Here is a 25593-nt window from a genome sequence, read left to right as displayed (position 1 = left end):
CTCGAAGCCAGAGATTGTGGTCCATATGAGGATGGAGTCTGATGAACAGATCACAAAGGATGATGTTAAAAGGCTGAACCTGAAATGTAGTAATCTCTGGATTACCACCAGTACCACACATCAGTAAGAACAGAGGATTGCTTGAATGATCAAATGGGAAGGGAGGGAGAGCTTTAGATTCCTGGGACACTGGCATCAACTGAGGAATGTGAGGCCTGTAACAGCCAGGGATGGTGCATTTCAATTGGACTGAGACAATTATCGTTTTGCTTGAAAGGCAAAGGAACGAGTTTCAAAGATATAAGAAAGAGGCTGAATAAAACATGGAGTTGAGAGAATAAGTTGCAGGGGTGCTGGGAAAGCTCAGCTACTGTAAAATTATCCCCAGTGCAGGTAAGTTGCAAAAAAGCGGAGAACATGGGTTCAGGGAAATAGGAGGCCTGAATGGATTGGTGTGTGGTTACCCGATGGCTCAAGTTGTCTCCTTCTGTGTTGTAAGTGGCACAAAGAAGGAAGAGAGGAGTCAGCATGAATGCATGGGGTAGGACCATCTAACCTTCACACAGTACAGCCCATATCCTAGTCCCAGTGAACAATCACCCTGTCGTGTCCAACCCCTCCAATTCCCTAGACATGTCACTGTTTATATTGAAGATGTACCTGAATAAAGGAGAGAGAGTCTCCCTGTGCCAGACACCGTGCTTCTTGATCTATCAGTATAAGCTGATCCATTCTTTTGGTTAATGCCTCAGAACAGCTTCTAATCTGCGAGAGAGTTTGAAGGCCTTCATCATCAATTAACTCCAGTATGTATTCTTCATCTTCCTCCAGCTGGTTTCTTCTTTCAGAGTACCTCTTGGATATTCTTCCTTTCAGTTCAATGACCTGTGTCTGAAACCCAAATCAGCTCTCATTACAAACTGCCCTTCCACACAGCTCTTAACTAAAGTACAAAAGAACAATTTGTTTCAATTACCACTTGATCACTCGCTGAAAGATAGATGATCAGAGGGCATGCTCACTTGAAGGGAAAGTAACTTCTGTTGCTTTCTGTTGAAATAAACAGGCACTGATTGAGAAATTGGGTTTTATTTTGTGGCCCTCCAGGTGCTGATTTGCTTCCATTACTTGTCAAATTGAACAGTGATAACTGGAGCACACTAATGCTTATTTCACAGAATGGTCAGGTGGCGATAATATTCCTAATGCCGATTTGATAGCAGCCCTACCAGATTAAACTAGAACTGTACCAAACATAAATCTAACAACAAATATCATGTCATGAATGGGACACCTGGGTCTATAAATTCCTTCACACGACTCCAAAAGAAATGATGCTATGTTGTTAAAAATAGGCTTGATGCAAATTAGAGCAATTTTGAGTACATTTCCGAGTGTCTTTGCAACCATCAAGAAAGTTGACTTTTTTCAGGAAATTTTGTTGGCCCCCAGATCCCTTTTAGAACGCCTTCCTCTCACCTTAAATCCATGCCTTCCTGTTTTTGATATCTCCTGCATTCTCATCCAGCAGCCAATAAAGAGAACGTATGGTCAAGCGGAGTGGCCATTGTGAGAGTGGTCAGTGTAGGAGTGGGGATCTGAGGCTTCGGTTCAAGAGGCTGCAGCGTAAAGAGGCTGAGTAAGTGGCCCAGGTGTCAGGAGTCACAGCAGATCTTTAAAAAGCCTTCAGTGAGGAGGCACAGGTAAGGTTTTATTTTGTTGTTGATCTTTAGTACCTGATTCAGTGTAGGCAGGATGGTAGTTAGGGCAGTGGAATGCTCCTCCTGCAAAATGTGGGAAGTCAGGGAACCTCATGGTTCCCTTTATGACTACATCTGTAGGAAGTGCACCCAGTTGCAGATCCTGACAGTCGGGGTCAAGGAACTAGAGCTGGAGTTGGATGTACTCAGGATCATCCTCCCTTTTGAGAACGTCATTGGATGAGACTTTTACTGAGGTGGTCACACCCAAGGTACGGGCTTCAGATAGATGAGTGACCACCAGGAAAAGTAAGGGGAGTAGGCAGTCAGTGCAGGGTTCCCATGTGGCTATTCCCTGAACTAACAGGTATACCTCTTTGAATACTGTTGAGGGGGATGTTCTTTCAAGAGCTAGCTGCTGTCATCAGGTCTCTGGCATTGTAACCAGCTCTGAGGCCCAGAGGGAAAGGGTGCAGTCAGACATGGTGATAATGATAGGAGACTCGATAGTGAGGGGGGCAGACAGGAGCTTCTGTGGCCAGGATGGTGTGTTGCCTCCTGGGTGTCAGGGTCAAGGATGTCTCTGAGCAGCTGCAGAAAATACTTGAGGAGGAAGGCGAACAGCCAGAGGTTATTGTACATGTTGGTACAAATGACATAAGTAGAACAAGGGATGAGGTCTTGCAGAATGAGTACAGGGAGTTAGGTAAGAAGTTAAGAAGCAGAACCTCGAGGGTAGTGATCTCTGGATTACTCCCGGTGCCACGTGCTAGCAAGGTCAGATATAGAAGGATAAGCCAGATGAATTTGTGGCTGAGGAGCTGGTGCAGGGGGCAGGGATTCAGGTTCTTGGACCATTGGGATCTCTTCTGGGGTAGAGGCGACCTGTACAAGAGGGATGGGTTGCATTTGAACCAGAGAGGGACCAATGTCCTTGCCGGGAAATTTGCAAATGCTACACAGGAGGGTTTAAACTAGATTGGCAGATAGATGGGACATCTGAGTAGGAGCAAGTCATGGGATAAAGCTGTAGCCAATGAGAACAAGTTTAGTAATCAGAGTAGCCAGGGGCACAGTAAAGGCGGGAAAGGAATACCCAGTTAAACTGTATTTATTTCAATGCATGAGGTTTAACAGGTAAGGAGGGTGAACTCAGAGCATGGATTGGCTCTGCGGACTGGGATGTTATAGCTGTAATGGAAATGGTTGAGAGAAGGCTGCCCTGGCAGCTCAATGTTCCAGGATGCAGGTGTGACAGAGGTAAAGGTAAGCAAGGTGGGGGTATTGCCTTTTTGATAAGAGAGGACATAACAGCAGTACTTAGAGGTGACATTCTTGGGGGATTGCCCAGTGAGTCCATAGGGGTAGAACTTTGAAACAAGAAGGGGAGGGTCACTCAGGTGGGACCCCCCCAATAGTCAGTGGGAACCTGAGGGACAGATGTATAGAGAAATTGCTCATAGTTGTAAGAATTATAGGGATGTATTAGTAGGAGATTTTAATTTCCCCAGTATTGACTGGACTGCCCAGAGTGTTAAGGGCCTGGATGGGGTGGAGTTTGTGAAATGTGTCCAGGAAAGTTTCCTGAGTCAAAATATAGAGGACCCTACTCCGAAGGATACAGTACTGGATCTTCTCTTGGGGAACGAGGCAGGGTAAGTAACAAAAGTGGCAGTCAGGGAGCACTTTGGGTCTAGTGAACATAATTCTATTAATTTTAAGATAGTGATCCACAGGTTAGGGACCTGAACTTGAACAGGGCTAATTTTGGGGGAAATTAGGCAGGATCTAGCAGAGGTCAATTGGATGAGCCTATTTGAAGGTAAAGGAACGTATAGCAAGTGGGAGGCTTTTAAGAGTGTGATATCAAGAGTTCAGGGGCAGCATGTTCCTGTTAGGGTGAAGGGTAAACCTGGCAAGTTCAGGGAACCTTGTCTGATGAGGGATATTGAGGCCCTGTCAAGAAAAAGAAGGAAGCATACACTGGGTTTAGGAGGTCAGGGACAAGTGAATCCCTTAATGACTATAAAAAGATTAAGAATACTCTTAAGAGGGGAATCAGGAGATCAAAGAGAGGGTAAGAGATGGATATGGTAGGGAAGGTTAATGAAAACCCCAAGAGGTTCTATAGCTATATTAAGAGTAAAAGGGTGGCTAGGGAGAGAGTAGGTTCCTTTAGAGATCAGCAGGGACACCTACGTCTCGAGCCGCAGGAGATGGGTAGGAATTCAACGGACATTACTCCTCAGTGCTAACTGAGGAGAAAATCATGGTTGCTCAAGAGATAAGGGAAACTAGTTGAGATGTTTTGGTGGAAATTCATATTACCAGGGAGGACGTATTTGCAGTCTTACAGCGCATTAAGGTGGATAAATCCCCAGGGCTTGACAAAGAGCATCCTCGGACTTTGTAGGAGGCTAGAGGAGAAATTGCAGAGGACCTTGCAGAGATATTTGCTTCATTGTTAGCCACTGGTGAAGTTCTAAAGGACTGGAATGTGGCTAATGTTCCGTTGCTTAAGAAGGGTAGCAAGGACAAGCCAGGGAACTCCAAGCTGGTCAGTCTGACTTCAGTAGTGGGGAAGTTACTGGAGGGGATTCTGAGGGACAGAATCTGCCAGCATTTGTATAGACTGATTAGGAGGGGTCAGCATGGCTTTCTGCAATGAAAGTTGTGCTTGACGAACCTTTCAGAGTTTTTTGAAGAAGTAACCAAAAACGTAGATGAGGATAGGGCAGTGGAGGTTGTCTATTTGGACTTTAGTAAGGCCTTCGGCAAGGTCCCCCATGGTAGGCTGGTCTGGAAGGTTAGGTCCCTTGGAATCCAGGGAGAGCTAGTAAGGCGGATTCAAAAATGGCTCAGAGGTAGGAAGCAGAGGGTGGTGGTTTAAGATTGTTTCTCAGAACGGAGGCCAGTGACTAGTGGTGTGCTGCAGGGGTTGGTGTCGGGACCCTTGCTATTCGTTATTTATATAAATGATTTGGATGCAAATGCACAAGGTTTGATAAGTAAGTTTGTGGATGACACGGAATCAGGATGTGTTGTTGATGGTGAAGAAGGCTATAATAGATTACAGTGGGATCTTGATCAGTTTGGGAGGTGGGCCGAGGAGTGACAAATGGATTTCAATACAGATAAGTGTGAGGTGATGCATTTTGGAAATTCAAACCAGCATAAGACTTAAACTATGAATGGTAGGAGTGTAATGGAACAGAGAGACCTGGGAGTATAAGTGCATAGCTCATTGAAAGCGGCATCACAGGTAGACATGGTGGTGAAAAAGACGTTTAGCACGCTAGCCTTCAACAGTGAGAGCACCGCAGTTGCATAAGTCATTGGCGAGGCCTCACTTGGAGTACTGTGTACAGTTTTGATCACCCTATATTTTCCTATTAATTTCATGTTATAGGAAAGAGGTGGTTAAACTGGAAAGAGTGCAGAAAAGATTTACAGGGATATTTCCAGGACTAGAAGGCCTGAGTTATAAGGAAAGGTCGGCCAGGCTAGGTCTTTATTCCTCGGATCCTTGGAGAATGAGAGGAGACATTATGGAAATGTTTAAAATTATGAGTGGCATAGGTAAGGTGGACTGTAACAGTATTTTTCTCAGGGTAGGGGAGACCAAAACTAGGGGTATAGATTAGGGTGAGAGGGGAAAGATTTAAAATGGACCTGAGGGGTCACTTTTTCACAAAGTGGATGGTGAGTATCTGGAACAAGCTGCCAGAGGAAGTGGTTGAGGCCAGTACAATGGTATAATTTAAGAAGCACTTGGATAGGTACATGCAAAGGTGGGGCTTAGAGGGATATGGGCTGAATACAGGAAATTAGGACTATCTGGGTGGGCACTGTGGTCAGCATGGACTCATTGGGCCAAAGGGCCTGTATCCATGCTGAATTGCTCTATGATTCTAATATATATCACAAACAACAAGGGTCCCAGCACCAATCCTTGCAATATACCACTAGTCACAGACTTCGAATCAGAAAAGCATCATCCACCACTACCCTCTGCATCTTATCACCAAGCCATTCATGGATTCAATTCAGCAGCTGCCCTTGGATCCCATGTTAAAGAGAGAGATTGGAGCAGTTTATCATCTGGGACCTTATCAAATGCCTTATTAATGTCCACGAAGACAATATCTACCATTTGCCTTCATCAATCTCCTTAGTTACCTCCTCAAAAAATTTAAAGTAGCGAGACAGAAATTTCCTTGCACAAAGCCTTGCTGATGACTATCCCTGATTCCCCCTGCCTTTCCAAATGTATATAAGTACTCTCCCTGAGCATTTTCTCCAATAATTTCCCAACCACCAACATAGGGCTCAACAGCCTGGCTTATTCCTGATGCCCTTCTTAAATGAAGGAATGACATTAGATAAGATATCTTTATTAGTCACATGTACATTGAAACACACAGTGAAATACACCTTTTGCATAGAGTGTTCTGCGAGCAGCCTGCAAGTGTCGCCATGCTTCTGGCACCAACATTGCATGCCCACAACTTCCTAGTTCATACTTTTTTTTGGAATGTGGGAGGAAACCAGAGCACCTGGAGGAAACCCACGCAGACACAGGTAGAATGTACAAACTCCTTCCAGACAGTGGCTGGAAGTGAACCCGGGTCGCTGGAGCTGTAATAGCATTACACTAACCACTACACTACTGTGTCTCCTCCAGTTGTTTGGTACCTCACCTGTAGCTAACGAAGGTGCAAGATTCTCTGTCAGGGGCCCAGCTATCCCCTCCCTTGTTTCCCATAGCATTGTGGGATAGATCTCTTCCAGCCCTGGGGAGTTATCCACCCCTGTTCATTCCATGACATTTAACAACTCCGCATTCTTAATGTTTGCAGGCTCCAGACTATCAACGTATCCCTTTCTGATCTCACTATACTCTACTTCCTTCTCCTTGGTGAGTATAGATGAGAAGCATTCATTTAGTACACTAAACTAATCCCTTCTGCCTACACAATGTCCATAACCCTCCATTCTCTGCACATTCAAGTGCCTATCTCAGAGCCTCTTAAACTCCTCTATTGTAATTGTCTGCACTACCACCCCTGGCAGCACATTTCCGATACCCACCACTCTCTGTGTAAACAACTTGCCCCACACATCTCCATAGAACCATCGAACCATACAGCACAAAACAGGCCCTTCGGCCCACCATGTTGTGCCGTCCATCAAACCACCCTCACACTACCTAACCCCTTCCTCCCGCATATCCCCCCATCCCACACTCCTCCATATGCCTATCCAACAAGCTCTTGAACCTGTCCAATGTATCTGCCTCCACCACCACCCCAGGAAGTGCATTCCATGCACCAACCACTCTCTGGGTGAAAAACCTCCCCCTAACATCTCCCCTGAACCTCCCACCCATAACCTTAAAGCCGTGCCCTCTCGTCTTGAGCATTGGTGCCCTGGGAAGAAGGCGCTGACTGTCTACTCTATCTATTCCTCTCAATATTTTATATACCTCTATCATGTCTCCTCTCATCCTCCTCCTTTCCAGTGAATAAAGCCCTAGCACCTTAAGCCTCTCCTCATATTCAATACTCTCTAATCCAGGCAGCATCCTGGTAAATCTCCTCTTCAACCTCTCCAATGCCTCCACATCCTTCCTATAATGAGGCGACCAGAACTGAACACAGTACTCTAAGTGTGGCTTAACTAGAGTTTTGTAAAGCTGCATCATCACCTCGTGGCTCTTAAACTCAATCCTGCGATTTATGAAAGCCAACATCCCATTGGCCTTCTTAACTGCTCTTTCCACCTGTGAGGCAACTTTCAATGAACTGTGAATATGAACCCCCAGATCTCTCTGCTCCTCCACACTGCCAAGTACCTTGCCATTTACCCAGTACCCTGCCCTGGAGTTTGTCCTTCCAAAGTGTACCACCTCACACTTCTCTGGATTGAACTCCATCTGCCACTTGTCAGCCCAGCTCTGCATCCTATCAATATCCCTCTGTAAGCCCCGACAGCCCTCCATACTATCCACAACACCGCCGATCTTAGTGTCGTCTGCAAACTTACTAACCCAGCCCTCCACCCCCTCATCTAAGTCATCTATAAATATCCTGCGGGACACCACTAGTCACTGCCTTCCAATCCGAGGGCACTCCTTCCACCACAACCCTCTGCTTTCTACATGCAAGCCAATTCCTAATCCACACAGCCAAGCTTCCTTGGATCCTTTGGCCTCTGACCTTCTGAAGAAGCCTACCATGAGGAACCTTATCAAACGCCTTACTAAAATCCATGTAAACCACATCCACCGCACTGCCCTCATCAATCTTCCTGGTCACCTCCTCAAAGAACTCTATCAGGCTTGTGAGGCAAGATCTTCCCTTCACAAAGCCATGCTGGCTGTCCCTAATCAGTCCATGATTCTCAAGGTGTTCATAAATCCTATCCCTTAGAATCCTTTCTAACAGCTTACCCACCACAGACATGAGACTCACCGGTCTATAATTCCCTGGCCTATCCCTATTACCTGTTTTGAACAAGGGGACAACATTCGCAACCCTCCAATCCTCTGGCACCATCCCCGTGGACAATGAGGACTCAAAGATCCTTACCAACGGTTCAACAATCTCCTCCCTAGCCTCTCGAAGCAGCCTGGGGAAAATCCCGTCAGGCCCCGGAGATTTATCTGTCTTAATATTATTTAACAACTTCAACACATCCTCTCTCTTGATATCTACAACCTCGAGAACATTACCCCTACCAGCACTCCCTTCCGCGTCATCAAGACCCCTCTCCCTGGTGAATACCGAAGAGAAGTACTCATTGAGAACTTCTCCCACTTCCGCTGCCTCCAGGCAAGTTATCCCACCTTTGTCCTTAATCGGACCTACCTTTACCCTAGCCATCCTCCTACCCTTCACGTACTTGAAACTTACCCACTCCTTTGAACTTACCCACTCTCACCTTAAATGCATGCCCTCTGATATTAGACATTGCAGCCTTGGGAAAATGATAACAGCTATCTAGTCTATCCATACCTCTCATGATCTTATAAACTTCTATCAGGTCTCCCTTCAGCCTCCACCGCTCCAGAGAAAATAACCCAAGTTATCTAACTTCTCCTAATCCAGGCAGCATTCTGGTAAACCTTTTCTGTACCCTTTCCAAAGCCTCCACATCCTTCCTATAATGGGTGACCAGAACTGAATGCAATAGTCCAGATTTGGCCTAACGAGAGTTTTATAAAGCTGCAAAATAACTTCTTGACTCTTGAACTCAGTGCCTTGAGTAATAAAGGCAAGCATGCCATATGCCTGCTTTACCACCCTATCAATCTGTGCAGTCACTTTCAGGGAGCTAAGGACCTGGACCCCAAGATCCCTCTGAATATCAACACTGTTAAGGGTCCTGCCATTAGCTGTGTACTGTCTCTTTACATTTGATCTCTCAAAGTGCAACACCTCACAGTTGACCAGATTAAACTCCATCTGCCATTTCTCCATCCATATCTGCAACTGATCTATATCCCGCTGTATAGAATCATAGAATCACAGAATCATAGAACAGTACAGCACAATACAGGCCCTTCAGCCCACAATGTTGTACTGACCTTTAAACCTTGCCTAAGACTATCTAACCCCTTCCTCCCACATATCCCTCTATTTTACATTCCTCCATATGCTTATCTAGCGATCTCTTGAATTTGACCAATGTACCTGCCTCCATCACCACCCCAGGCAGTGCATTCCATGCCCCAACCACTCTCTGGATAAAAAAACCTCCCTCTGATATCTCCCTTGAACTTCCCACCCATTACTTTAAAGCCATGCCCTCTTGTATTGAGCATTGGTGCCCTGGGAAAGAGGTACTGGCTGTCTACTCTATCAATTCCTCTTAATATTTTGTACACCTCTATCATGTCTCCTCTCATCCTCCTTCTTTCCAAGGAGTAAAGCCCTAGCTCCCTTAGTCTCTCCTCATAATCTATACTCTCTAAACCAGGCAGCATCCTGGTAAATCTCCTCTGCACCCTTTCCAGTGCTTTCACATCCTTCCTATAATGAGGCGAACAGAACTGGACACAGTACTCCAAGTGTGGTCTCACCAGAGTTTTGTTGAGCTGCATCATTACCTCGCGGCTCTTAAACTCGATCCCACGACTTATGAATGCTAACATCCCATAAGCTTTCTTAACTACCCTATCAACCTGTGAGGCAACATTCAGGGATCTGTGGATATAAACCCCCAGATCCCTCTGCTCCTCCACACTACCCAGAATCCTGCCATTAACTTTGTACTCCGCCTTGGAGTTTGTCCTTCCAAAGTGTACCACCTCACAGTTCTCCTGATTGAACTCCATCTGCCACTTCTCAGCCCAGCTCTTCATCCTGTCAATATCCCTCTGCAATCTTCGCCAGTCGTCCACACTATCCACAACACCACCGACCTTTGTGTTGTCTGAAAACTTGCTAACCCACCCTTCAACCCCCTCATTCAAGTCATTAATAAAAATCACGAAAAGTAGAGGTTCCAGAACTGATCCTTGTGGGACACCGCTAGTCACAGCCCTCCAATCTGAATGCACTCCCTCCACCACAATACTATGCTTTCTACAGGCAAGCCAATTCTGAATCCACACGGCCAAGCCTCCTTGGATCCCATGCCCTCTGACCTTCTGAAGAAGCCTACCATGTGGAACCTCGTCAAATGCCTTACTAAAATCCATGTTGACCACATCTACTGCACTACCCTCATCAATCTGCCTGGTCACCTCCTCAAAGAATCCTATCAGGCTTGTGAGACATGATCTGCCCTTCACAAAGCCATTCTGGCTGTTCCTGATCAGACCATGACTCTCCAAATGCCCATAGATCCTATCTCTAAGAATCCTTTCCAACAGTTTGCCCACCACAGACGTAAGGCTCACTAGTCTATAATTCCCTGGACCATCTCTACTACCTCTTTTGAATAAGGGAACAACATTTGCCACTTTCCAATCCTCTGGTACCATTCACGTAGACAACGAGGACTCAAAGATCCTAGCCAACGGTTCAGCAATCTCCTCCCTCGCCTCGTGAAGCAGCCTGGGGAATATTCCGTCAGGCCCCGGGACTTACTTGTCCTAATATTTTCTAACAGCTCCAACACATCCTCCCTCTTGATATCTACATGCTCTAGAACATTAACCTTACCAACACTGTCCTCAGCGTCATCAAGACCCCTCTCCTTGGTGAATACTGAAGAGAAGTATTCATTGAAGACCTCACCCACTTCCACAGCTTCCAGGTACATCTTCCCACCTTTGTCTCTAATCGGTCCTACCTTTACTCTCGTCATCCTTCTGCTCTTCACATAAGTGAAAAAAGCCTTGGGATTTTGCTTAACCTTACTTGCCAAGGCCTTTTCATGTCCCCTTCTTGCTCTCCTCAGCCCCTTCTTAAGTTACTTCCTTGCTACCCTATATTCCTCATGAGTCCTATCTGATCCTTGCTGCCTACACCTTATGTATGCTGCCTTCTTCCTCCTAACGAGTTGTTCCACTTCTCTCGTCACCCATGGTTCCTTCACCCTGCCATTCCTTCTCTCCCACACCAGGACAAATTTATCCCTAACATTCTGCAAGAGATCCCTGAACAACGACCATTTCCCTTCAAAAATGTCATCCCAATTTACACTCGCAAGTTCTAGCCTTATAGCCTCATAATTTGCCCTTCCACAATTAAATATCTTCTTGTCCTCTTTGCTCCTATCCTTGTCCATGGCAATGCTAAAGGCTAGGGAGCGGTGGTCACTGTCCCCCAAATGCACCCACTGAGAGATCTGTCACCTGACCCGATTCATTACTTAGTACTAGATCTAATATGACATTCCCTCTCGTCGGCCTGTCAACATACTATGACAGGAATCCATACTGGACACACTTAACAAACTCTGCCCCGTCTAAACTTTTGGAACTAAGCAGGTGCCAATCAATATTTGGGAGTTTGAAGTCTCCCATGATAACAACCCTGTTATTCTTGCATCTTTCCAAAATCTACCTCCCAAACTGCTCCTCAGTATCCTTGCTGCTACCAGGGGGCCTATAGAATACTCCCAGAAGAGTAACTGCTCCTCTCTTGTTGCTAACTTCCACCCATACTGACTCTAGAGAGGATCCTTCTACATTATCCACCCTTTTTGCAGCTGTAATAGTATCCCTGACCAGTAATGCCACCCCTCCTCCTCTTCTCCCCCCCTCCCTATCGCTTTCAAAACACTGAAATCCAGGAATATTCAGTATCCGTTCCTGCCCTGGTGACAGCCAAGTCTCTGCAAGAGCCACAATATCACAGTTCCACGTATTTATCCAAGCTCTCAGCTCATCACCCTTATTTCTGATACTTCTTGCATTTAGGTAAATGCACATTAGCCTATCCATATTTCTACTTTTATACCCTATATTCTGCTTCTCCTTCCTCAAAGCCTCTCTATATGTTAGATCTGACTTTACTCCATGCACTTCTTCCACTGACCTATCCCTCCTGTTCCCATCCCCCTCGCAAACTAGTTTAAACCCTCCCAAACCACACTAGTAAACCTGCCTGCAAGGATATTGGCAACCTTCTACACTATCCACAATGCCACCAATCTTTGTATCATCTGTGAACTTACTAACCCATCCATCCATGTTTTATTCAAGACATGTATATACATATCAAATAAGACATGTATATACATATCAAAAAGCAGAGGTCCTAGTATGGAACCCTACAGAACACCACTGGTCATGTACTTCCAGCCAGAATAAGTCCCATCGACCACTATCTTCTATGGGCAAGCCAATTCTGAATCCAAACGACCAAGTCAGCGGTGATCCCATGTATCTTAATCTTCGGGATGAGTGCACCATGAGGAACCTTGTCAAACGCCTTACTAAAATCCATGTCGACAACATCCACAGCTCTACCTTCATCAATCACCTTTGTCACCTCCTTAAAAAACTCTATCAAGTAAGTAAGACATGACTTGCCCAGCACAAAGCCATGCTGACTGTCCCTAATTAGGCCATGGTTTTCCAAGTGCTCATAAATCCTATCCCTCAGAATCCTGTCCAATAGCTTCCCTACCACTGATGTGAGACTCACTGGCTATAGTTTCCACAATTATCCTGATTTGCCTTCTTGAATAATGGAACAATATTTGCTATTCACCAGTTCTCTGGGACCTCGCCTGTGGCCAGAGAGGACATGAAGATCTTGGTCAGGGATGCAGCAATCTCTTCTCTTCTCTCTCTCTCTTAATAACCTGTAGTATATCCCGTCAGGCTCTGAGGACTTATCCAACATTACCTCTTTCTTTACCTCAACATGCCCTAGCATGCTAGCACGCTCCACACTGATCTCACTATCCTCCACGTCCTTCTCCTTGGTGAGTACCAACTCAAAGTACTTATTCACGACCTCGCCCACATCATCCATCTCCAAATACATGTTCCCTCCTTTATCCATTAGTGGTCCTACCCTTTCCCTAGTTATCCTCTTGCCCTTGATGTATGTATATAATACCTTGGGATTCTCTTTAATCCCACTTGCCAAGGACTTTTCACGGCCCCTCCTGGCTCTCCTAATTCCCTTCTTGAGTTCATTTTGAGCTTCTTTATAAGGTTCAAGGGCTCTGTTTGATTTTAGCTTCCTAATCCTTTTCCTTCTTGACTAAATTCACCACCTCTCTCATAATCCAAGGATCCCTTACCTTGCCATCCTTGTCCTTCCTTCTTACTGGAACATACTGATCCTGTACTCTGTGCAGTTGATCTTTAAACACTCTCCACATGTCAGATGTGGACTTGCCCAAAAACAGCTGTTCCCCACTAACTCTCCCTAGCTCCTGCCTAATACTCTTGTAATTTGCCTTGCTCCAATTTAATATTCTCCCACGAGGTCCATACTTATCTCTATTCACAGATACTTCGGATAAGTATCTGTGTGTGATTGAATTCTATCTGCTTGACCACTGCAACTAAAGTCCCTCCTCCTTCTGATGTTCACATTAAGCAAGTAAATTCCTAGCCTCTGGTTGTGAGTGTTTCAAATGTGGATGTAGGTTGACATATGCAGTTCCTTCTCTCATCAGACACACAGGAACGTCCAGCAATCAATGACTCAGCCCCAAACTACCCATTAGTTTTGGAAGGCTTGTTGTGTCAATGGGGAGAGAAACCTTTTCTAAATACAATTCTATTCTTTGCTACCTTTATTTCAGCTCCTGATCTCTCTAAGTCTTGCTGTTGGCTGGAGCAGTTCTCTTCCTGAAGCGTTTCAATATCTGCCTTCAAATCTTTCTGTAAAAGTAAGTAGAACATATTTAAGTTAGCAGTATGCATTTATATAAGACACTTAATATCATAAAGGTCACAAGTCTGCACTGCAGAGCATTTATTCAGATTGATTTAGAAGTTGACACAGAACCAAAGGAGGAGACAACATTCCTGTTGACAAAATACTTGGGTAAGGAGGTAGGTTTTAGGGAGTGTTTTCAAAGATGTGTGATGGAAAGGGAAAGCGGTGTGGCGAGGGAATAAAAGCTTAGACTGTGGAAGTATGGCAGGCTCTGGTGGAGTAAAGGAGAGTGAGGGTGCACAAGCCAGAACAGGTGGAGCATAGAGATCTCTGAGAGGTACAAGTTTGGAGACGTGATTATGGAGGGATTTCAGAGGGACAGGATATATGTTAACTTGGAAAGGCAGGGGTTGATTGGGAGGAGTCAGAACAGTTTTGTGCAGAAGGAAGCCTATCTCACAAAGCTGATTCAGTTTTTTGAGGAGGTAAATTGATGAAGGCAGAGTGTAGATGTGGTTTACATGGACTTTAGTAAGGTGTTTGATAAAGTTCCGCAGGGTAGGTTCATTCATGGGATCCATGGTGTGTTGGCAAGCTGGATCCAAATTTGGCTTGGTGATGGGAGGCAGTGGTCAAGGGGTAATTTTCTGACTGGAAATCTATAACAAGTGGCATACTGAAGGGCTCAGTGCTGGGATCTCATGAGATCTTAGGTGGTCTTATTAATAAGTTTGCAGATTATATGAAAATTGGTGGAGTCATAGATAATGAAGAAGGTTGTTTAAGGATACAGCGGGACATAGATCAGCTGGAAAGTTGGGCGGAGCAGTGGCAGACAGAACTTAATCCAGACAAGTGTGAGATGGTGCACTTTGAGAAGTTAAATTCTGCTAGGACATAGAGAGTAAATGGCAGGGACCTTGAGGTGCAAGTCCATGGCTCACTGAAAGTGGTGACATAGGTTGACAGAGTAATGAAAAAGGAAAGTTGGTATGCTTGCCTTCACGGGGCAGGGCATTGAGTTTAATAGTCAGGACATCATGTGGCAGCTGTACAAAACATTGGTTAGACTGCATCAGGAGTATTATCTACAGTTCTAGTTGAGACATTCACCTGGAATGGAGGGCTGAAGTTATAAGGAGAATTTGGATAGGTAATTTGTGCTCGTTGTGACAAACTGTTTCCCCCCTTTTCTGTCTCCCACTGAGGACGTCCCTCCTTCCCCTGCAAGTGTAGGGGCTCTACCTGCTGGTCAGAGGGCAGAACCTCAAGCTTCAAACTGTGTAACAAAATGTTAAAATCAAAACTCAAAATGTTGGAAATACTCTGCTAGTCAGGAAGCATCTGGGAAAAGAGTGAAAGAGTTCACGTTTCAGGTATCTAGCCTTTTGTCTTTTTATTTCAGATTTCTAGCATCTGCAGCTTTTTCATCTTCAGTTACAAAATACTATTGTACAGCTTTAGGCAATGGAGTGCTGGTGCTCACAGTGCCTTACCAAGTTCCACAGTTCCCCAACAGAAAGGGACTGAGCATGCTCTTGCCCCCACATTAATACCTTTGTGCATTCTATTTTCCCAGACAGCAAGAAGTGGTAACAAATCTATATAATGCAAAATAAGCAGCTACAAATACAGAACATGGATAGCAAGAAAAATCAAGGCTAATTCTGAACCATCTGCTATTAACTCTAATTAATGGTGATAATTAACTCACCCTCAGTGCATTTGTTATCAGGATCGTGTCACTTACCATAATTGCAGACTGTGCCTAATCCAGACTAAGCAGTGTATGGGATTTATGTTTCTCTGTAATACAGGAATGACACACACACTCTGCATCATCTTTACAGTAGAACTCCAGGAGACTCTCATGCTCAAGGCAATGCCTGTCTGTCAGATTTGCTATAGGTTCCATGATGGAGTGATCTTTGTAAACTTCTCCAATTAAGTTTTGTTTTATGTTAAGGGAACAAAAATATGCTTCATATTTCAGACATCTGCACAATAGGGGTTGGATTCTTGAGACAGATATTACACAGTGCATGGCCTGAACGTTCCTACAGATCTGGAAATGTTTCACACAGCACTAGAGAGAAACAGGAAGTTGAATTATTGGAAGCATTCAATGCAAGGGAGTGGCAATGTTAATGTCACTTTATGACTCACTTCAAGTTAAATATTAGCAGCTTCAGTCCTGCGTTTGCAGTTCAGAACAAAAAGAAGAAAGCAAGGTTGCAAGTTTATGATATATAGCCAGACTGTAGCAAACCAGGACCAGCAAACACAGTCTGAAATCTAAATCAGATCAGACCAGATTCAATATGTATAGAAAAAATAATGTACAACACATGAACAGGCCCTTCAGCCCACGATGTCCGCGCTGACCATGATGCCAATTTAAATTAATCCCATATGCCAGCACATGGTCTATATCCCTTCATTCCCTGCCTTCATACCCTGCCTGTTCACGTGCCTGTCTAAATGCCTCTTAAACATTGCTATCGTATCTGCTTCCACCACCTGACCAGGCAGCGTGTTCCAAGCACCTAGAACACTGTGTAAAAATTTTCATAAGAAAGTTCAGACTGCTACAAAGAGGGAAATAATCATCAGAATTCCTACATAGCAGAAAGGTATAAGGATCTCTCAGGATGAACAGAAAAATATACAGAAAAACTTGAATGTTAAATAGCAGAGAAGATAGATGAAAACTAGCTGTATAGTTGAGGTTAGAAGTCTCTGTAAATCATCAAACCAATGCAGCTACTACAAGGAGAACATGAGGTTTGTTATACCTCGGGAAAAGTCAAGAGGAAGTCTGATCAAACTACAAAGCGTGAGATGAGTATTAATTAGATGAGCAGAATGGTGTTCAGTTCTAGCTATATCCACCTTCAGTACTGTGTCCAGCTCTGGCCAGACTCAGATATACTCAGGTATTGTGACCTGTTCTGATCAGATGCACCTCCAGAGGTCCATGCAGACTGAACAGGATGATCTATAACATTGTTAGTGCTGTACAAGGAATGACTTTAGCTTCTTCCTCCCATGCAGTAAGTTCGGCAGTAGGGCTGAGCTTGTTTTCTTCTCCATGATTCTGTAAAATGAAAAATGTCTAATTCCTGCCAAGTATTTGTCCCTTGAGCTACGTTTTTTCAGAAAGACCCATGAGCTTTTTGAGGGTAATTTACCAGACTATATATTAATCAGGATATTGCTCTTATTGAAATCTGCTATATCCACCAAATAGATGAGGGAACTTTAATGAGGCGCTGTGAAACCAACCTTACAGGTTTAGGGTAAGGGGTAAGAAGTTTAGAGGGGATACGAACAAGAGCGCTTTCAACTAAGGGATGGTTGGAATCTGGAACACACAGCCTGAGGGGCGGAGGCAGAGACTCTCACAACACTGAAGTACTTAGACAAGCACTTGAATTACCAAGATAGAGAAGGTTATGGACCAAGTGCTGGTGAATGGGATTAATACAGGTGGGTACTTGATGGTCACCATGGACATGGTGGGCCAAGGAGCCTGTTTCTCGGACTCTGTTTATGGAAAGGTTTATTATCTAAAGCACTGTATTCGCACAAATAGTGAGTTCATGAAGACACCTTTGGACAAACCACTGATAAGCACAGAATGAGTCAGTCTCTGCAGGATAGAATATTAAGTTTAAAGCACACTTATCAGGCACTTGGGCCAACTTGTAAATTGACATTAATGCTCCACACAAAATTCCTTGTTTATATCAAACTCAGTATGCACACCCTTCTATTCCTTTCCCCTACACTTACCTATTCTTCCATTAAATGTACCTGTTTTAATCACCTCAACTATTCCTTGTGCTGGGGAGTTCCATATTCATTCTACTTTTTGGGGAACAAGGTTTCTCCTGAATTCTTCATTCATTCATTTTATATTTATGGCAATTTTATACATGTGGTCCTTAGTTTGGGAGCTTCTAGTTTTAACCTCCGTACCATCGAATTCTTTCCATAACTGAAGACCTCTATCAGATCACCTTAAGTCTTGTGCTTTTGAAAAAAAAATGCACCAGCTCCAAGTTCAGACTTTATCCCTGTAAATTCTTTATCCATTAACACATTGCTATATGAAGTCCAGAACCATGAATGCAGAAGTGGTCTAACCAAGGCTCTCTAAAATTGTAACGTTTCTACTCTGTTTTTCTATTCTGTCCCTTTAGAAATGAATCACTGCAATTGTTTTTATGACCTTATTAACTTGCATTGCTATTTTTAGTGCTCTGAGTTTCTGCACCCCTGCATCATAGAGCCAAAAGAGGTGTATAGTACACAAACAGGTCCTACGGCCCAGCATACCCATGCCTCCCTTACGACCTAAATACATTAATTGATTTAAGCCTTCAATGCCTTGGCAATTCAAGTACTTGTCCAGATGCTTCTTAAATGTTGTGAGAATATGTGCCTCAATCACCTTGCACAGTCTGTTTCCAACCACACTCTGATCGCCACTAAACCTCCAACATCTCACCTTAAACATATGCCCCCTTGGCTTAGAAACCAACACTTTGAGAAAAAGATTCTGACTACCCACCCTATCTAACCTCCTCATAATATTATTTATCTCTACTAGGTCACCCCTCAACCTCCTCCACTCCAGGGCAAACAAACTCAGCCTATCTAGTCTTTCCTCATAACTGAAATAAGGCAGAACCCTTGTAAATCTCCTCTGCACCCTCTCCAGCACAGCCACATCCTTCCTACAGTGTGGCGACCAGAACTCCCACACAATACTCCGGGTGTGGCCTAACCCTAAATGTAACGTGACATCCTAGCTCTCATATTCTATGACATGGCCAATGAAGGCAAGCAGCCCATATGCCTTCTTCACCTGTGCTGCCACTTTCAGGGACATTGACTTTCACCTCTGTTCATCAATGCTCCCTAGGGCCCTTCCATTTATTGTGTATGTCCTAACCTTGTTTTCTCTCCCAAAATGCATCAGCTCACACTTGTCAGGATTAAATTCCATTTGCCATTGCTCCACTGAACTTTCCAACTGATCTTTATCATGTTGTAGTCTTTGATAACCTTCCTCACTATCTATGACGGCGCCAATTTTTGTATCATCTGTAAACTTACTTATCACACTTGTGCCTGTATCACAATTAGACTCTGACCATTCAAGCAGCATGGACATTTTATTCTTCCTATCAAATTGGATCATACCACACACAGCCTTATTAAATTAATTTATGCCCATCCTCTCTACTAACACACCCTCATGATATATTCCCTCTGTTTTAACCGCAAACCCCAATTCCCAAGTCTAAATTACAGATGTGAATAGTAATTAGACATAGAACAGTACAGCACTGGACAGGCCATTTGGCCCACAAAGTTGTGCCAATCTTGATGCCAATTTATACTAAATGTCCTCCTCCTGTGTATCAACCATATCCCTTCATTCGCTTCACGTTCATGTCTCTTTCTAAAAGCCTCTGAAACTCCACCAAGCTGCGTGATTCCACTACTACCCCGGTAACCCATTCCAGACACCTACCATCCTCTGTGTAAAAAACTTGCCCCTCACGTTGCCTTTCAACTTCCCCCCGTAACCTTAAAATCATGTCCTCTGGTGTTTGACATTTCTACGTTGGGAAAAAGATTCTGACTGTCTACCCTATCTATGCCTCAAGTAATTTTAAAAACCTCTATCAGGTCTCCCTGCAGCCTCCAACGCTCTAGGGAGAACAACCCAAGTTTGTTCAACCTTGAATGTGTGCTCAACACTGACCCCAACAGCTTAGGATGAATCTGCTTCTGTCAAAACAACAAATTCCCCGATATCTGTGCAAGCCATCAGCAATACAGGTTAAGTTCTTTACTGATTTTCCCCCAATTACAAATGGTGTCTAATACAATCTGGACTTGATAACAAACTTACTTCCACATTCCCATCTCTATCCAGGGATAGTCTTCTCTGCGAAAAATTAACTCCACAGATGCTGGTGAGTGTTTCCAACACTTTTTGTCTTGTTTCTATTCCAGGGACCTTTGCTCTCCCTAGATCCTGTCCTTCAGTCAACAGTGTTACAGAATGCCCCCCTCTTTTATGAAAGATAGCTGGGAACGCAAAGGTTAACGACTGGCAGTGTAAGGGTTAATAGCTTGCTTTTTAGTATGGTTCTCACTGTGAAAGGATTTTCAAGGTAAAGAATGACTTCATTATGGTGTGATTTAGTTATGTCTAGTTTAAATAGCAGGTGCAGGTGGGAAGAAGTAGTTTTTATACCTATATCTTGTTATGTTCGAAACTTTATGTAAACAACTGCCTGTGTAAGGGTAGTTTCTCACCTAGTGTTCCCACGAAAAAGGGTATAAAAATACGCTGTAGCTGAGCCTTCTTTGTGTGGGTTTCGGTATAGAGTTAGAGTTACATGGTTACTCTATCTCTGTATTTTTCTCACTCCCACTAGCGAAAGCTAATAAAGCATTTATCGTAAGTTCTTTGGTTCTGCTGCTGTCTGATTCTTTCCAGAAGTGCGGGTCGACTTTGACACTTTCTTGTGATTATCCCTGAAATTCTCTTCTTCAAACAACTAGTCGCACATTCTTAATATTCTGGGCAAATGTGCGTAAGTATCTATCATCTTACATGTATTTTAATATATTTTGCTCTTACTCACAATCCCTCCTCCCCCCTGCCATTTACATCTGGGAGTTGAGATATTTGACAATAATTGCACAATGTTAAGAATCAATCGCAACATCTCAGATATTGAAATTGAATTAACCTGGACAACATTCACAATTCCACATAAGTGGCAACTAATAATCTTGCAACATAATTACCAGGCAAAGGTAATCTCCAACAAGAGAGAACCTAACCAGTACGCGACATTCCATCACCTCTAGTTCAGTGGCATCAAATCTACAAACAAATCCTTCTATATCCATTGACTAAAAGTTTAGTTGGATGTGCCACGAATGTAGGTCAGCAATTGGGCAGTCTGTGTGAAATGAATCATCTGCTCACCTCCCAAATCTATTCCACTATCACAAGGATGTGTAAGGAGTGTGACAGAATACCCTGTGCTGCCAGGATCAGTGCTACACCAACAAATTGCAAGAAGCACAACATCATCCAAATAACATTAGCCACAGTATGCTGGATTGGCAGCTCATCTAGCACTTTACAGACTCCTTCTCCAGTCAGTGGACTTTGGCAGGCACATAAGTCTGCAGTGTTAGCATTAATTCTACTAAACCATAGCAGGTAGGAAAACAGTTGGAGAAAATTCTGCCAAAGTGATCAAAATTCCATTTTCAATGTAAAATATTACTGTGATGTACACAAATGTTCAATTAAGGCTTTTGGTTTCTTAGAGAAAAGTAATATTTGTTGGTATCTTCTGACGTCAAAATGCACTGAATAATAATCACATATTAGAATAAATATTTTATACAGCTGTTAAGTTTTTTTTCTCTCTAATCGGGAATAGCGGGGCAACACTGCGCAGGTGCGTGATGTAAGCGGTTAGCGTACAGACAGTTTAAAAAGCAAACCACCATATTCAGCAGGCAGCATCGGAGCGGGCAGTGGAGTGAGAGGGAGCAGAGTGGTTGGGCTTTCGCTCAACAGGCTTAGGCGGTAACGGGGTGAGGCGAGGTAGTGGATTTGAGGAAAGGAAGTAGAATGAATGCGGTTTTCTGTGCTCAGCGTCAGATGTAGGAGGTCCTGGAGTCACCCAGCCTCCAGGACAACCACATCTGCACCCGGTGTGTTGAGCTGCAGCTCCTCAGGGACCGCGTTAGGGAACTGGAGATGCAGCTCGATGACCTTCGTATGGTCAGAGAGAATGAGGAGGTGATAGAAAGGAGTTATAGGCAGGTGGTCACACTGGGGCGACAGGAGCCAGGCAAGTAGGTCACAGTCAGGACGGGGAAGGGGAATAGTCAGGTACTAGAGAGTACCCCTGTGGCTGTACCCCTTGACAATAAGGGAAAGATTGAGCTTGTTAGGACTTTATTCCTTGGAGCGGAGAAGAATGAGGGGAGATATGATAGAGGTTTACAAAATGATGAGGGGCATAGACAGAGTTAATGCAAGTAGGCTCTTTCCACCTAGATTAGGAGAGATAAGTATGAGAGGACATGGCTTTAGGGTGAAAGGGGAAAGGTTTAGGGGGAACATTAGAGGGAACTTCTTCACTCAAAGAGTGGTGGGAGTGTGGAATGGGCTGCCATCTGATGTGGTAAATGCGGGCTCGCTCTTAACTTTTAAGAGTAAATTAGATAGATACATGGACGAGAGAGGTCTGGAGGGGTATGGGCTGGGGGCAGGTAAATGGGACTAGCAGAATAATGTTTTGGCACAGACTAGAAGGGCCAAATGGCCTGTTTTCTGTGCTGTAGTTTTCTGTGGTTCTATGGTTCTAAGTACTCCTGCTTGAGTACTGTTAGGAGAGACAGCCTACCTGGGGGAAGCAACAGTGGCAGTGCCTCTGGCACAGAGTCCGGTCCTGTGGCTCAGAAGGGTAGGGAAGGAGAGAAGAGGGCAGTAGTGATAGGGGACTCAATAGTTAAGGGGGCAGACAGGCGATTCTGTGGATGCAGGAAGGAAACTAGGATGGTAGTTTGCCTCCCAGGTGCCAGGGTCCAGGATGTTTCAGATCGCACCCAAGATATCCTGCAGAGGGAAGGAGAACAGCCAGAGGTCGTGATACATATTGGTACCAACGACATAGGTAGGAAAAGGCAAGAGGTCCTGAAAAAAGACTATAGGGAGTTAGGAAGGAAATTGAGAAGCAGGACCTCAAGGGTAGTAATTTCAGGATTTCTGCCTATGCCATGCGACAGTAAGTATAGGAATAGAATGAGGAGGAGGTTAAATGAGTGGCTGAGGGATTGGAGTAAGAAGCAGGGATTCAGATTTCTGGATCACCGGGGCCTCTTTTGGGGCAGGTATGACCTGTACAAAAAGGACGGGTTGCACTTGAATCCCAGGGGGACCAATATCCTGGTGGGGATGTTTGCTAAGGCTACTGGGGAGAGTTTAAACTAGAATTGTTGGGGGGTACGATCCGAACTGGAGAGACTGGGGAAGAGGTGTTTGGCTCTCAAACAGAGAAAGCTTGTAGTTGGTACAAGAGGAAGGATGGGCAGGTGATAGAGAAGGGACGTGCTCAGACAGACGGTTTGAGATGTGTCTATTTTAACGCAAGGAGTATAGTGAACAAGGCGGATGAGCTTAGAGCTTGGATCAATACTTGGAGCTACGATGTGGTGGCCATTACAGAGACTTGGATGGCTCAGGGACAGAAATGGTTACTTCAAGTGCCGGGTTTTAGATGTTTCAGAAAGGACAGGGAGGGAGGCAAGAGAGGTGGGGGAGTGGCACTGTTGATCAGAGATAGTGTCACAGCTACAGAAAAGGTGGATGTTGTGGAGGGACTGTCTATGGAATCTCTGTGGGCGGAGGTTAGGAACAGGAAGGGGTCAATAACTTGACTGGGTGTTTTTTATAGGCCGCCCAATAGTAACAGGGATATTGAGGAGCAGATAGGGAAGCAGATCCTAGAAAGGTGTGGGAATAACGGAGTTGTTGTGATGGGGGATTTTAGTTTCCCAAATATCGATTGGCATCTCCAGACAGTGAAGGGTTTAGATGGGGTGGAGCTTGCTAAGTGTGTTCAGGAAGAATTCTTGACACAATATGTAGGTAAGCCTACAAGAGGAGAGGCTGTGCTTGATTTAGTATTGGGAAATGAACCTGGTCAGGTGTCAGATCTCTCAGTGGGAGAGCATTTTGGAGATAGTGATCATAATTCTATCTCCTTTACGATAGCAGTGGAGAGAGATAGGAACAGACAGACTAGAAAGGCGTTTACTTGGAGTAAAGGGAATTATGAGGCTCTCAGGCAGGAAATTGGAAGACTAAATTGGGAACAGATGTTCTCTGGGAAAAGTACGGAAGAAATGTGGCAAAAATCCAGGGAATATTTGTGTGGAGTTCTACAGAGGCATGTTCCAATGAGACAGGGAAGTTACGATAGGATACAAGAACCGTGGTGTACAAAGGTTATAATAAATCTGGTCAAAAGGAAAAGAAAACCTTACAAAAGGTTCAGAGAGCTTGGTAATGTTAGAGATCTGGAAGAGTATAAGGCTAACAGGAAGGAGCTTAAGAAGGACATTAGGAGAGCCAGAAGGGGCCATGAGAAGGCCTTGGCGAGCAGGATTAAGGAAAACCCCAGGCATTCTACAAGTATGTGAAGAGTAAGAGGAGAAGACGTGAAAGAGTAGGACCTATCAGGTGTAACAGTGGGAAAGTGTGTATGGATCCAGAGGAAATAGCAGAGGTACTTAATGAATACTTTACTTCAGTATTCACTATGGAAAAGGATCTTAGTGACTGTAGTGATGACTTGCAGCAGACTGAAAAGCTTGAGCATATTAAGATATTAAGAAATAGGAGGTGCTGGAGCTTTTGGAAAGTATCAAGTTGGATATGTCGCTGGGACCAGATGAGATGTATCCCAGGCTGCTGTGGGAGGTGAGGGAGGAGATTGTGGAGCCTCTGGTGGTGATCTTTGCATCATCGATGGAGACGGGAGAGGTTCCAGAGGATTGGAGGGTTGCGGATGTTGTTCCCTTATTCAAGGAGGGGAAGTAGAGATTGCCCAGGAAATTGTAGACCAGTGAGTCTTACTTCAGTGGTTGGTAAACTGATGGAGAAGATCCTGAGAGGCAGGATTTATGAACATTTGGAGAGGTATGATTAGGAATAGTCAGCATGGCTTTGTCAAGGGCAGGTCCTGCCTTAAGAGCCTGATTGAATTTTTTGAGGATGTGACTAAACACATCGATGAAGGGAGAGCAGTAGATGTGGTGTATATGATTTCAGCAAGGCATTTGATAAGGTACCCCATGCAAAGCTTATGAGAAAGTAAGGAGGCATGGGATCCAAGGGGACATTGCAGTGTGGATCCAGAAGTGGCTGGCCCACAGAAGGCAAATAGTGGTTGTTGAAGGGCCATATTCTGCATGGAGGTCGGTGACCAGTGGTGTACCTCAAGGATCTGTTCTGGGACCCTTACTCTTTGTGATTTTTATAAACGACCTGGATGAGGAAGTGTAGGGATGGGTTAGTAAGTTTGTGGATGGCACAAAGGTTGGAGGTGTTGTGGATAGCGTGGAGGGCTGTCAGAGGTTACAGCGGGACATAGATAGGATGCAAAGCTGGGCTGAGAAGTGGCAGATGGAGTTCAACCTGGTTAAGTGTGAAGTGGTTCATTTTGGTAGGTCAAATATGATGGAAGAATATAGTATTAACGGTAGGACTCTTGGCAGTGTGGAGGATCAGAGGGATCTTGGGGTCCGAGTCCATAGAACGCTCAAAGCAGCTACACAGGTTGACCCTGTGGTGAAGAAGGCAATATGGTGTATTGTCCTTCATCAACCGTGGAATTGAATTTAGGAGCCGAGAGGTAATGCTGCAGCTATATAGAACCCTAGTCAGACCCCACGTGGAATACTGTGCTCAGTTCTGGTCACCTCACTGCAGGAAGGATGTGGAAGCCATAGAAAGGGTGCAGAGGAGACTTACAAAG

At 44.5% G+C, this 25593-nt stretch overlaps 1 protein-coding gene across 3 annotated transcripts in view; it reads right to left on the bottom strand.

Moving 5' to 3' along the window:
- Window positions 1-860: 860 nt before the first annotated feature.
- LOC127569594 (uncharacterized) overlaps window positions 861-25593 on the bottom strand; it is a 113300-nt gene continuing 88567 nt past the window's right edge. For all 3 annotated transcript variants that reach the window (XM_052014374.1, XM_052014370.1, XM_052014369.1), the window contains 3 exons: window positions 15747-15802; window positions 13909-13998; window positions 861-891 (listed from right to left, as the gene is read on the bottom strand). In XM_052014374.1, coding sequence (XP_051870334.1) covers window positions 15765-15802 — 38 coding nt within the window. In that variant the 3' untranslated portion in view covers window positions 861-891; window positions 13909-13998; window positions 15747-15764. The remainder of the gene's footprint in view (window positions 892-13908; window positions 13999-15746; window positions 15803-25593) is intronic.

The sequence above is a fragment of the Pristis pectinata genome, chromosome 4 (assembly GCF_009764475.1).
Source record: "Pristis pectinata isolate sPriPec2 chromosome 4, sPriPec2.1.pri, whole genome shotgun sequence".
Classification (NCBI taxonomy): Eukaryota; Metazoa; Chordata; class Chondrichthyes; order Rhinopristiformes; family Pristidae; genus Pristis; species Pristis pectinata.
The sequence above is the reverse complement of the archived record's forward strand: the minus strand, read 5'-3'. Positions and strand labels throughout refer to the sequence as shown.